This window comes from Moschus berezovskii, chromosome X (assembly GCF_049115385.1).
Source record: "Moschus berezovskii isolate FMDL1 chromosome X, NW_MosBer_1.0, whole genome shotgun sequence".
Lineage (NCBI taxonomy): Eukaryota > Metazoa > Chordata > Mammalia > Artiodactyla > Moschidae > Moschus > Moschus berezovskii.
This window is the reverse complement of record NC_142488.1, coordinates 41,811,294-41,824,080: the sequence shown is the minus strand read 5'-3', so window position 1 is coordinate 41,824,080 and position 12,787 is coordinate 41,811,294. Positions and strand designations below refer to the sequence as shown.

The following is a 12,787-nucleotide window of genomic DNA, read 5'->3' as shown; positions in this document are numbered from 1 at the left end:
TCAACTCCATGAGGTTAGGGGCCATGAATCATAAGTTCACCACCATTCCTCAGTGCTTCGTATGGTGCCTTCACACAGCAGCCCCCAAATGCTGACAGAATGATCTGTAACTCAGTTAATAACACAGATTCCCATTGAAAACATATAATTTATAGTTTTCATTAATATATACTAGCTTCCCTCTAGTTCTTCCATATTTATATGAAATTACTTTAACACCTTTCTAAATCGCTTTTGCAGCTGACCTCTATATTATCTGAAAACACAATTACTTCTTTTATGGCGAAGCACACAACTCTTTCATTAAAAAAAAAAGCTCAACTTCCTTCACCTACTTTTTTTCTTATGTTTTAGATTCACTTTATGTTGAATCCTGCTCTGAGTGTCTCAAGGGCCCTTAAAGTCACTATTGATGGAAATGTCATTAAGTTTCCCCTTAACTTTTCCTATAACTTAGGAAGCAAAACTCTGAAGTTCAAGATAGGATAGGGATGATATGAAGGGAAGATAAAAAATACATGTTAAATAGTCAAGATTACTTTGTCCAGCAGAGTTTTTCGATGAGATCTTTCATAGTCATCTGATCCCATTCCACTGCATGTGGGGCCTCCCATGGTGCATCAGCTGGAATCTGCAGAGAAAGGAAGGCTGATATTTAGGTCTGATGGTTACTGCCCACTGGACCACCAAGAGGACCTCAGGAGAAACTCTGAAAACTGGTTTCTCTATGTTGGAATGTGTGATGTGCATAGAATCCTATGTGCATATAGACAGTGGTGTATACATACACTATAAACATACACTACATACCCAGTGGTGGGTTTGGAATGGATAGCTCTTTGGATTCTATGCCCTAATGCTGTTGCCAAAATAATACCTAAATATATGCATTTATATAAATTAATATGTAATTATGGGAGAAGGCAATGGCAACCCACTCCAGTGTTCTTGCCTGGAAAATCCCATGGATGGAGAAGCCTGGCAATTATGATGGTCATCATCATAATTATTATTGAAAGGTAATGAAAGAGGGTATGGTAACCCACTACAGTATTCTTGCCTGGAGAATTCCATGGACAGAGGAGCCTGGTGGGCTACCAACCATAGGGTCGCAATGAGTCAGACATGACTGAAGAGATTTAGCATGCACACACGCGCCCACAACAGCCATTTTAAATTCCCAAATTAAGTTTGAGAGATGGATGTTACAGTTACTGAGTTACTGATACTCAGTGAAAAAACACTTTGAGGAAACAAATCTTCTTTCCCTTTATTATCTCAGGTGGCATAATATATGGATAAGATCACACTAAGTAGGATTCCTAGTAAAAATATGTCATATAAATACTCAGTGGCATAGAGTTGAAAACACACAGGTACACACATTAGTATCAGAGACATGTGGGTTTGAATCCTGGTTCCCTTGTTGTATGATCTTGGGGAAATTATGTAACCCCTTGGCACTAAATTTCTTCTCGTTAGAGCAGAAATACTACCAACGTGGCAGAGTTATTGGGTACATTGGAAATGATATACATCAATGTTGCCTGCACTGTGGAAGGATATTAAACATTTGCTATTGATTTCAGTCACAGGTTAAGGGCAAGCTGAACACACACTTTACCTCTTTTCCCATGTTATCCATGGTCCGCCACAGGTTGTTGTAATCCAGATAGGCAATGGGATTCCATACTGGAGGGAAGGCACCACGAAATGGATAAGATTTTCCCTAAAAGAAAAGGATAATATGTTAAATTAGGATGACATTCTAAAAATCCCATCCAGTCAACCTCAGAGCCATTTTCTAAGAAACAGGATCCTCTACTGTGTCAAAAAGCAATGATGGACAGCACTTATACAAGACTCAAATTACAGTTAGACTATCAAGAATACCCTAGTGTCATTTTAGCTGGTTTTGACAGATTTTTTTTGGCTGCTTGGCTTGTGGGATCTCAGTTCCCCGACCAGGGGTTGAACCTGGGCCCTATCAATGAAAATCTAGAATCCTAACCACTTCGCCACCATTTACTTCACTTCAGTTGTGTGACAGGCATTGTGCTACTATGAGGGAAGGGTAAGTCCTTAGGAAAAGAAAGCAGGTCTAGATCCTTCTTAAGGCTTTTTTTTCTTTTTTTTTTTGCCACGCCATATAGCTTATGGGATCTTAGTTCCCTGCCAGGGAATGAACCCGTGCCCTTTGCATTGGAAGCGCCAGGGAATTCCCTTTATTTCATAATTGAATTCCTTTTTCTTTAAAACATCTTGTAAATCTTCATAAGGTTAAAACATTGTCTATTAATACATTTTGCACACAATTTCAATTTTATTGAATAGAAACATGCAGTATTTGTAGAAAACCTACTGTGTGTACTGTGTGCACCGAACAATATTAAGAGTTGGATTTTTAAAAAGGGCTAAAGTAAGACTCTTGACCATCAAGGCAGGGACATAAGACAGAAGAGCATTAGCATTCATGGGCGTACACTCACACACACTCTCCAACTGAGTAAGACTACATGGCGGCCATTAAGTGACAAAGAAGTCATTTTCCTTTCCAGAGTAGCAAATTCAAATAACCTTGGCAGATTATGTGATCTGATTTCTTATCTGAAAACACTTTGTTGTAGTGCTGCAAGACAACTTTTTAAGACTCCAAATCCTTTATCATCATCACTACCACCATCACCACCATTATTACTAATAGTTATTAAGAATTTTTCCATGCCTGGCACTGGCCAAAGCTCTTTCTATGCATTGTCTCCTGTAACGCTCACCCCAACCCTCTGGAGGAAAGAACTATTAATATTCCCATTTTACAAATGAGGAAACTGAACCTTAGTGATATAAGCTAGAAAACAGTAGGACAGAAATTTCCTGCTCCCACAGCCTTTGCTCATAAACAATAAGCTTTCCAGCCTCTTATATGATTGATGGAATGTTGAGATAGTTTTGTACAAGAAACATTTTAAACTTACTGACTAAAAGAAAGAGAACTCTGAAATGTGAACCTTATAAATCTTCCACACATCTTTTATGTTTCTAAGGAATAAATAAGGAGACTAAGAAGCTCAAGCGTAACAGGGTCAACTTTGGAAAATATGCAAGAATGTTCTGAGAGAAACCGGCAGACACAAAAATAACTATGCACAGGAGAGAGACTGGGTTAAATAATAGTTCACAAGCAGCATTCAGAATAGTTGGCTCTTGTTTCCTTAATTGAAATTAAAAAAAAAATCTATATTTTATACTCAAGTAATAGTCTCATACCAAACTGATCTTTGCTTTGAAAAAATCTGTTTAAGAAAATCCTACAGTTCAGTTCAGTTCAGTTGACTTCAGTTGCTGAGTCAAGTCTGATTCTGCGACCCCATGAGCTGCAGCATGCCAGCCTGTCCATCACCAAATCCCAGAGCCAACCCAAACTCATGTCCATTGAGTCGGTGATGCCATCCAACCATCTCATCTTCTGTTGTCCCCTTCTCCTCCTGCCCTCAATCTTTCCCAGCATCAGGGTCTTTTCAAATGAGTCAGCTCTTCACATCAGGTGGCCAAAGGATTGGAGTTTCAGCTTCAACATCAATTCTTCCAATGAACATCCAGGACTGATCTCCTTTAGAATGGACTGGTTGGATCTCCTTGCAGTCCAAGGGACTCTCAAGAGTTTTCTCCAACACCACAGTTCAAAAGCATCAATTCTTCGGTGCTCAGCTTTCTTTATAGACCAACTCTCACATCCATACATCACTACTGGAAAAACCATAGCCTTGACTAGATAGACCTTTGTTGGCAAAGTAATGTCTCTGCATTTTAATATGTTGTGTAGGTTGGTCATAACTTTCCTTCCAAGGAGTTCAGTTCAGTTCAGTTCAGTCGCTCAGTCGTCAACTCGTCGCATGAGGTGGCCAAAGTATTGGAGTTTCAGCTTTAGCATCAGTCTTTCCAATGAACACCCAGGATTGATCTCCTTTAGAATGGACTGGTTGGATCTCCTTGCAGTCCAAGGGACTCTCAAGAGTCTTCTCCAGCACCACAGTTCAAAACCATCAATTCTTCGGTGCTCAGCTTTCTTCACAGTCCAACTCTCACATCCATACATGACCACGGGAAAAACCATAGCCTTGACTAGACGGACCTTGGTTGGCAAAGTAATGTCTCTGCTTTTTAATATACTATCAAGGTTGGTCATAACTTTCCTTTCAAGGAGTAAGCGTCTTTTAATTTCATGGCTGCAATCAGCATCAGGAGTGATTTTGGAGCCCAAAAAAAATCAAGTCTGACACTGTTTCCACTGTTTTTCCATCTATTTCCCATGAAGTGATGGGACCAGATGCCATGATCTTAGTTTTCTGAATGTTGAGATTTAAGCCAACTTTTTCACTCTCCTCTTTTACTTTCATCAAGAGGTTCTTTAGTTCCTCTTCACTTTCTGCCATAAGGGTGGTGTCATCTGCATATCTGAGGTTATTGATATTTCTCCCGGCAATCTTGATTCCAGCTTGTGCTTCTTCCAGCCCAGCGTTCCTCATGATGTACTCTGCATATAAGTTCAATAAGCAGGGTGACAATATACAGCCTTGACATACTCCTTTTCCTATTTGGAACCAGTCTGTTGTTCCATGTCCAGTTCTAACTGTTGCTTCCTGACCTGCATACAGGTTTCTCAAGAGGCAGGTCAGGTGGTCTGGTATTCACATCTCTTTCAGAATTTTCCACAGTTTGTTGTGATCCACACCGTCAAAGGCTTTGGCATAGTCAATGAAGCAGAAATAGATGGTTTTCTGGAACTCTCTTGCATTTTCGATGATCCAGCAGATGTTGCCAATTTGATCTCTGGTTCCTCTGCCTTTTCTAAAACAAGCTTGAACATCTGGAAGTTCACGGTTCATGTGTTGCTGAAGCCTGGCTTGGAGAATTTTGAGCATGACTTGACTAGCGTGTGAGATGAGTGCAATTGTGCGGTAGTTTGAGCATTCTTTGGCATTGCCTTTCTTTGGGATTGGAATGAAGACTAACCTTTTCCAGTCCTGTGGCCACTGCTGAGTTTTCCAAATTTGCTGGCATATTGAGTGCAGCACATTCACAGCATCATCTTTCAGGTTTTGAAATAGCTCAACTGGAATTCCATCACCTCCACTAGCTTTGTTCATAGTGATGCTTCCTAAAGGCCCACTTGACTTAACATTCCAGGATGTCTGGCTCTAGGTGTGTGATCACACCATTGTGATTAACTGGGCCATGAAGATCTTTTTTGCACAGTTCTTCTGTGTATTCTTGCCACCTCTTCTTACCATATCTTCTGCTTCTGTCAGGTCCGTACCATTTCTATCCTTTATTGAGCCCATCTTTGCATGAAATGTCCCCTTGGTATCTCTAATTTTCTTGAAGAGATCTCTAGTCTTTCCCATTCTATTGTTTTCCTCTATTTCTTTGCATTGATCGCTGAGGAAGACTTTCTTATCTCTCCTTGCTATTCTTTGGAACTCTGCATTCCAATGGGTATATCTTTCCTTTTCTCCTTCGCTTTTCGCTTCTATTCTTTTCACAGCTATTTGTAAGGCCTCCTCAGACAGCCATTTTTTTTTTTTTTGCATTTCTTTTTCCTGGGAATGGTCTTGGTCCCTGTCTCCTGGACAACGTCATGAACCTCTGTCCATAGTTATTCAGGCTCTCTCTATCAGATCTAGTTGTCACTTCCACTGTATAATCATAAGGGATCTGATTTAGGTCATACCTGAATGGTTTAGTGGTTTTCCCTACTTTCTTCAATTTAAGAATTTGCCAATTCTGAATTTGGCAATAAGGAGTTCATGATCTGAGCCACAGTCAGCTCCTGGTCTTGTTTTTGCTAACTGTATAGAGCTTCTCCATCTTTGGCTGCAAAGAATATAATCAATCTGATTTTGGTGTTGGTCATCTGGTGATGTCCATGTGTAGAGTCTTCTCTTGTGTTGTTGGAAGAGGGTGTTTGCTGTGACCAGTGCGTTCTCTTATCAAAACTCTATTAGCCTTTGCCCTGCTTCATCCCGTGCTCCAAGGCCAAATTTGCCTGTTACTCCAGGTGTTTCTTGACTTCCTACTTTTGCATTCCAGTCCCCTATAATGAAAAGTACATCTTTTTGGGGTGTTAGTTCTAAAAGGTCTTGTAGGTCTTCATAGAACCGTTCAACTTCAGCTTCTTCAGCTTTACTGATCGGGGCATAGACTTTGATTACTGTGATAATGAATGGTTTGCCTTGGAAATGAACAGAGATCATTCTGTCGTTTTTGAGATTGCATCCAAGTACTGCATTTTGGACTCTTGTTCACTGTGATGGCTACTCCATTTCTTCTAAGGGATTCCTGCCCATAGTAGTAGATAAAATGGTCATCTGAGTTAAATTCACCCATTCCAGTCCATTTTAATTCGCTGATTCCTTGAATGTCAATGTTTACTCTTGCCATCTCCTGTTTGACCACTTCCAATTTGCCTTGATTCATGGACCTAACATTCCAGCTTCCTACGCAATATTGCTCTTTACAGCATTGGAGTTTGCTTCTATCACTGGTCACATCCACAACTGGGTGTTGTTTTTGCTTTGGCTACATCCCTTCATTCTTTCTGGATTTCTTTCTCCACTGATCTCCAGTAGCATATTGGGCACCTACTGACCAGGGGAGTTCCTCTTTCAGGGTCCTATCTTTTTACCTTTTCATACTGTTCATAGGGTTCTCAAGGCAAGAATACTGAAGTGGTTTGCCATTTCCTTCTCCAGTGGACCACATTCTGTCAGACCTCTCCACCATGACCCCTCCATCTTGGGTGGCCCCACATAGCATGGCTTAGTTTCCTTGAAAATCCTTAAATATGCTTAATCATCAGGGGACATTAAGTATGATAAATAAATATGATAAGTTTGATACCAACCAGAATAGGATTTCACCCAAGGTCCTAAAGACCATGTGGTGTGAGCTTTGAACAACAAAGAGAGGTGGCAGGAGAGGGGAAGCATTCAGCGAGCAAGAAGGGTCTAGCCTGGTCATCTTTTTTAGAAATGGGAGTTATGGGAGTTATGGAATCTTTTAAAAGGAGATCATAGAGGCCCGCCATGATGTTAATTTTTATCCTGTTGACAGAAGTACTAAGTTGATAAAAGGTGTTCATGAGTTTCTCCCTTAGCAGTGTTTGGCTTCTTTGTTGTTATTTCACAGAAAATCTCAGTGTGCTAAAGAAACACATGTATGTGGAAACAGTCATGTACCTCTTCCTTTCTCACCAGTCCCTGAAGGCTTATTTCCTTCATGGCCTGCTTCGAAACTAGACAATTCAAGACTACTTGCTGCCTGGGTAAATCCCTAAAATAGGGCAGTGGGAGGACCTGGAGATGGCTCTTAGCTGGGTGAAAACTGTTTGGGAATGCACCTTCACTCTATCTTAAATGTGATTCTATGCATGTGTGCATGCTAAGTCACTTCAGTCATTTCCGATTCTTTGCAACCCCATGGACTGTAGCCCTCAAGGCTCCTCTGTCCATGGGGATTTGCCAGGCAAGAATACTGGAGTGGGATGCCATATCCTCCTCCAGGGGATCTTCCCAACCCAGGGATTGAATTCCCATCTCTTACGTCTCCTGCATTGACAGGTGATTCTATAGTTTTTGCCCCAAAATGTCGGCTGTTTCTCAATCCTAAACCACTTCTCAGCAAGAAATGCCTTTATAACCTAAGAATGTGAGGCAGATTCTCCTAGAATACTACATTTTACAAAGAGCATGGCTAAAGCAAAAATTAAAAAAAACCTTGGGTAAAAGTAAAGTAAATTTTGTGCTTATACTCTGAAACCTTTCTATCCTTTCTAAGTGGCTTGTAATCTCTGTGCCTTTGACATAGCCAGAGTTGTTGATGTCAAGTAGAACGCAATGTCCCTGGAATTGTGCCCCAAATACTTAAGTCTCCTTGAGAAACCACATCTTCACTCTACCAATGTTCATAATAAAGGGAGACTGTTGCCAGGAGAGGATAGTTTGTTGTTGCTTTTTTTTTAAGTTTTGGATGCTTGCCCAATTAAGGCAAGAGGAGGGCGTTCTTAACACATCAATGTTACTGAGCAAGCTATTTAATGCTATTAAATTTTTACTATGAAATATGCTATATATGAAAAAAAATTATAGTTTAAAGAGAAATAATAGAAATGAACAACCACATGCACCCTATCCAATTTGAGAAGCGTGATATCACCAGAAATTTAGATGTACAGCATATGTTTCTCCCCAGTCACATCCAGTCTCCTCTGCACAAGAGAGAGCCACTGTAGTGAATTTTGTGTCTAACATTCCTTTTCTTCCATCTCCCTCATGTACATGTATCTGCATGATGCATTTTTGAGCTTTAGATAGGCAGACTAAGACACACATGAATGTCCATTCTGAAGCAGTGAAAATGAATAAACTATGAACAACACCAATCAACATGGATGTAACTTTAAAATATATCAGTGAGGGAATTCCCAGGTGGTCCACTGGTTAGGATTTGGAGCTCTCAATGCCAGGGCCCTGGTTCGATCCCTAGCTGGGGAACTAAGATCTCACAAGTCATTGCAGCATGGCCAAAAACAATTAAAAAAAAACATGCTGGTCAAAGAATAAAGTCAAAAAATACATAGAGTTTGAGTCCATTTACATAAAGCTCAAAAACAAGAGAGGAGGACAGTTGATGCCTCCCACATCATTCTTTACTATTGAAAGAAAAGTGAAAACAAAAGTTGTTCAATCGTGTCTGACTCTTCACAACCCCACAGACTACACAGTCCGTGGAATTCTCTAGGCCAGAATACTAGAGTGGGTAGCCTTTTCCTTTTCCAGGGGATCTTCCCAACTCAGGGATCAAACCCAGGTCTCCCGCACTGCAGGCCGATTCTTTACCAGCTGAGCCACAAGGGAAGCCCAAGAATACTGGAGTGAGTAGCCTATCCCTTCTCCAGGGGATCTTCCCGACCCAGGAATTGAACCAGGGTGTCCTGCATTGCAGGAGGATTCTTTACCAACTGAGCTATCAGGGAAGCCCAACAGCTTTATTGTTGGTCCTGTAAAATAAGCCAGAAAGTAGCATTTACCAATTGGCATGGTGGTGAGTTTCAGCTCTGTACTTTTAATATTTAGCTGAACAGAAGGGAATCAGTGTTATTAAAGAGTATCATAGGCCACTGAGGGAAGCTGACAAATATTTTTCCTTAATCGTCTTGAAAATAAGCAGATATGTTCTGGATTGATTTAATAACATGTCTGTGCAACCCATATGAATTCCCTGGCACCTTTCTGGTCTCACTGTTTTGTGACCAGCCTGTATAAGAAACCTTTTGGTGGTTTAGTTTTCTATAGTTCATAATAATGCTTTAAATAAAGAAATTATCTAAAAAGAGACCCATTAAATAGGATCGTGTTGTATTAGAAGTTTAAAAAATCATTTTTTACCTCTTTCCATATGCAGGTAGCCAAACTCTTTTCAAACATTATACACAGTGCTACTTTACCTAGAAAAAGCCATCATAATTTACAAGGAAACATCTATCCTACTTCCCCCCCGCTCCTTTTTTTTGGCCATGCCACGAGTTTTATGGGATCTTAATTCTCCAGGGACCAGGGCTTGAACCCAGGCCTTCCCCAGTGAAAGTGTGGAATCCTATCCATCGGACTGCCAGGGAATTCCCATATCTTATCTTAATGTATCGGTTCTCCCAAGTGGCCATCTGGTTCCTCTGGTCTTGTTTGTAAGACCCTCTCTTCTCTGATCTACTGAATCTCCCAGGGTCCAATCCTCAGCCTTCCTTGGCCCACCCATTTCCCTGGGGAACTCATTCATCATCTGGATTTGTTATTATTTTATTTGCACAGCATTACGGCTTGCATTTTTCATGCTTCTCCTCCCTCTACCTCTTATATAACTTCAAGGGCTAGCAGCACATTCTTAAGTTCATGACCTCATTTTCCTCTTATACTCAGCCCCCTCTCTCAGGACTTGTACAGCTAACACAATGGGCACTTTGAGTTGTGCAATCTCATCCCTGGAAAAAGAGAACCATTAAACTCAGGTATAAATGATACCATAACATCAAGAATAAAAGGTTTCAAATGCATAGTTATGTCATCTTTCCCAAGGGACTCTAGGTATATACAAACATTACAAATAAAGCAACTAATATAGAAATAATACAAGTTCTTCTGGAGGTTCATGGGTAAGTAAAGATAATTGACAGGGCATTTAAAAAAATATTTTTCCTCTTTCACAAATACTATTAACTCAAGAGAACTAGGCAGTTAGAAAAAAGATGAAAATATTACAGTGTGAAGATAAGTGGCTGTTTTTCTTTCACAGTTTTACTAAGATATCAGTCACATACTCTACAATCCATCCATTCAAAGTGCAAAATTCAATGCTTTTTAGTATATTCTGAGTTGTGAAACCATCACCACAGCTAATTTTAGAACATTTTCATCAACCCAAGAAGAAACCCTTATTCATTAAAAGTCACTCTCAATTTTCTCCCACTCCATTTTGAAGAACTGTCAAAGTATTTCGCAAAGCAGCTGCCGCCAACTTACATTCCCACCAGCAATGTATGAAGGTTCCAATATCTCCATATCCTTGTCAACACTTGTTATTGTCTGTCTCTCTGATTATAGTCACCCTGGTGGATGCCAAGTGGTATCTCATTGTGGTTTGGACTTATATTTCCTTAATGACTAATGATAGCCGAAATCAAATCTGTCTTGGTGAGTGGAAGGTCGTATTGTTGAGCCCATACATTGTCTCCATCCTTGATACCATGTATGCCATTTTGTATGTGGGCTCACTGAGCAAGTGATAGAGGAAAGAGATGATATAACTTGTTCAGGCTGAACTGGATTTCTGAGTTTTCTTTCCTATGTATTTCTGGTTAGGATAGGTCACAAGAAAGATTCCTATGGGAAATCTAGAGAGTAAAAGTGAAGCAGCCACTCCTTTTGGGGGTCATACGCATTGCTGCTGATTTTCATGGCATGAGGGCCTGCAACTATTCCACCCTTCTGGGATCCTCTTTCACCTTCTCCAACTCTTAGGCCAGGTATATATGTATTTAGCTCTATGATGAAGAATCCTGGCTTCTGCAAGACACCCACAGTGTCAAGATCAGAGGCAACAAAGACTAATCTGGACTCCAGCTCACACTTGTGGGTTCCAGCTTGTTCTTGCTTTCCCTCATCATATGTCTATCTTCCCTTCCTGAATGCCTGCCCTTCAAACTCCAGCATCAGATGCAAAGACTTATTTCCCCACAGTTAGGTGAGGCCAAGTTCCTATAATAAATCCTTTGGTCATTTTGCTTATCTCACTGAACCTTGACTGATGAGGCTGATATCCTAAGGATGGATCATCTTATACCTGATTATTGAAGCTTACTCTGCAACAGATGTTCAATGGTCAACATCCACCATGGGACATAAGGGCAACCCCAGCCAGTGAGGAACGTGGATAAATTCTCTCATCTTCTCTGTTCTTTTTATTTTTTTAGCTTCTCTGCTCTTGGTGAGGCAATTCTTTGGCATAGTCCACACAATTTCTCAGGTAGAACTAAGGGGAACTGAGCCTCAGTTGCCCACAGCTGTAACAACTCATTAACCCTTTATTGGCATTTATTTCCTTCCCTTCTATAATCCAACCTACACTTCAGGTTCTATCTATGGAGGCTGATAAAGTGATATATTGAGATCTTTTTGTATACTTTGAGTGATACACACTCCAGTAGAAAGTATACAGGGGAAATGTATCTTATACCAAAGTCTACATAAGTTGATTGTTAGTGTTTGGTGTGACTAGTACTTGAGTAGGATAGCTGAGACATTAGAAGACAGGTAGACAGACCCCTTTGAGAATGTTTTCTTTGGGGACCTCAAGGTTTTAGAGAAAGGTGCTCTTCACTGTTAACAGATTTGATCTAAAAAGATTAGTATCACTATCTCTAGTCTGACTCCTGGGGCTTTGGTCCCTGTTGAGGAGTGCTTCTCAACCAGGATTGACTATGCTCCCCAGGTTATATGTGGCAATGTCTGGAGACAGTTTTAGTTGTCATAATTGGTTGGGGGTTGCTGCTTGATAGCCTACAATGCACAGGATAGCCCCATTACAACAAAGAATTATCCAGTTCCAAAAGTCAGTAGCGCCTTGGTTGAGAAACCCTGCTGTAGAGTAATATACATGTGAATGAATATCATAAACTTTTCCAGAATCCAACCCTTTCCATTTGCAAGATTCCTGGATTAATAGTAGAAGTTGCTCAGAATAACTCAGGGTACAGATTACAAGGATCCTGCCATCAGGCCTATTAATCAAGGGTGTGTGGGAAGGCAATCTATATTTTGAACAAATCCCACAGGTCATTCTAATATTCACTAAAACTTAGATCTTATCACATTATAGTGTTTGTGTAAAATTCTTATTCATTTAGCCATGCATGCATGCATGCTAAGTTGCTTCAACTGTGACCAACTCTTTGCAACCCTATGGACCGTAGCCCGCCAGACTCCTCTATCCATGGGATTCTCCAGGCAAGAATACTGGAGTGGGTTGCCATGCTGTCCTCCAGGGGATCTTCCCTACCCAGGATTGAACCCAGGTCTCCTGCATTGCAGGTGGATTCTTTACCGTCTGAGCCACCAGGGAAGTCCCATAATGCTCTTACACACTTAATTGTATAGTGTAAATATAACTCATATATGTAATGAGAAACAAAGTTGTGTGGCTCACTTTATTGTGATATTTTTGCTTCATTGCAGTG

General features: G+C 40.5%; 1 protein-coding gene across 1 annotated transcript in view; it reads right to left on the bottom strand.

Moving 5' to 3' along the window:
• MAOA (monoamine oxidase A) overlaps positions 1–12,787 on the bottom strand; it is an 85,040-nt gene that overhangs the window by 32,654 nt on the left and 39,599 nt on the right. Inside the window, exons 4-5 of the mRNA XM_055438391.2 lie at positions 1,625–1,729; positions 540–631 (exon numbers count right to left, since the gene is read on the bottom strand). Of these exons, the coding sequence (XP_055294366.1) occupies positions 540–631; positions 1,625–1,729 (197 nt within the window). The remainder of the gene's footprint in view (positions 1–539; positions 632–1,624; positions 1,730–12,787) is intronic.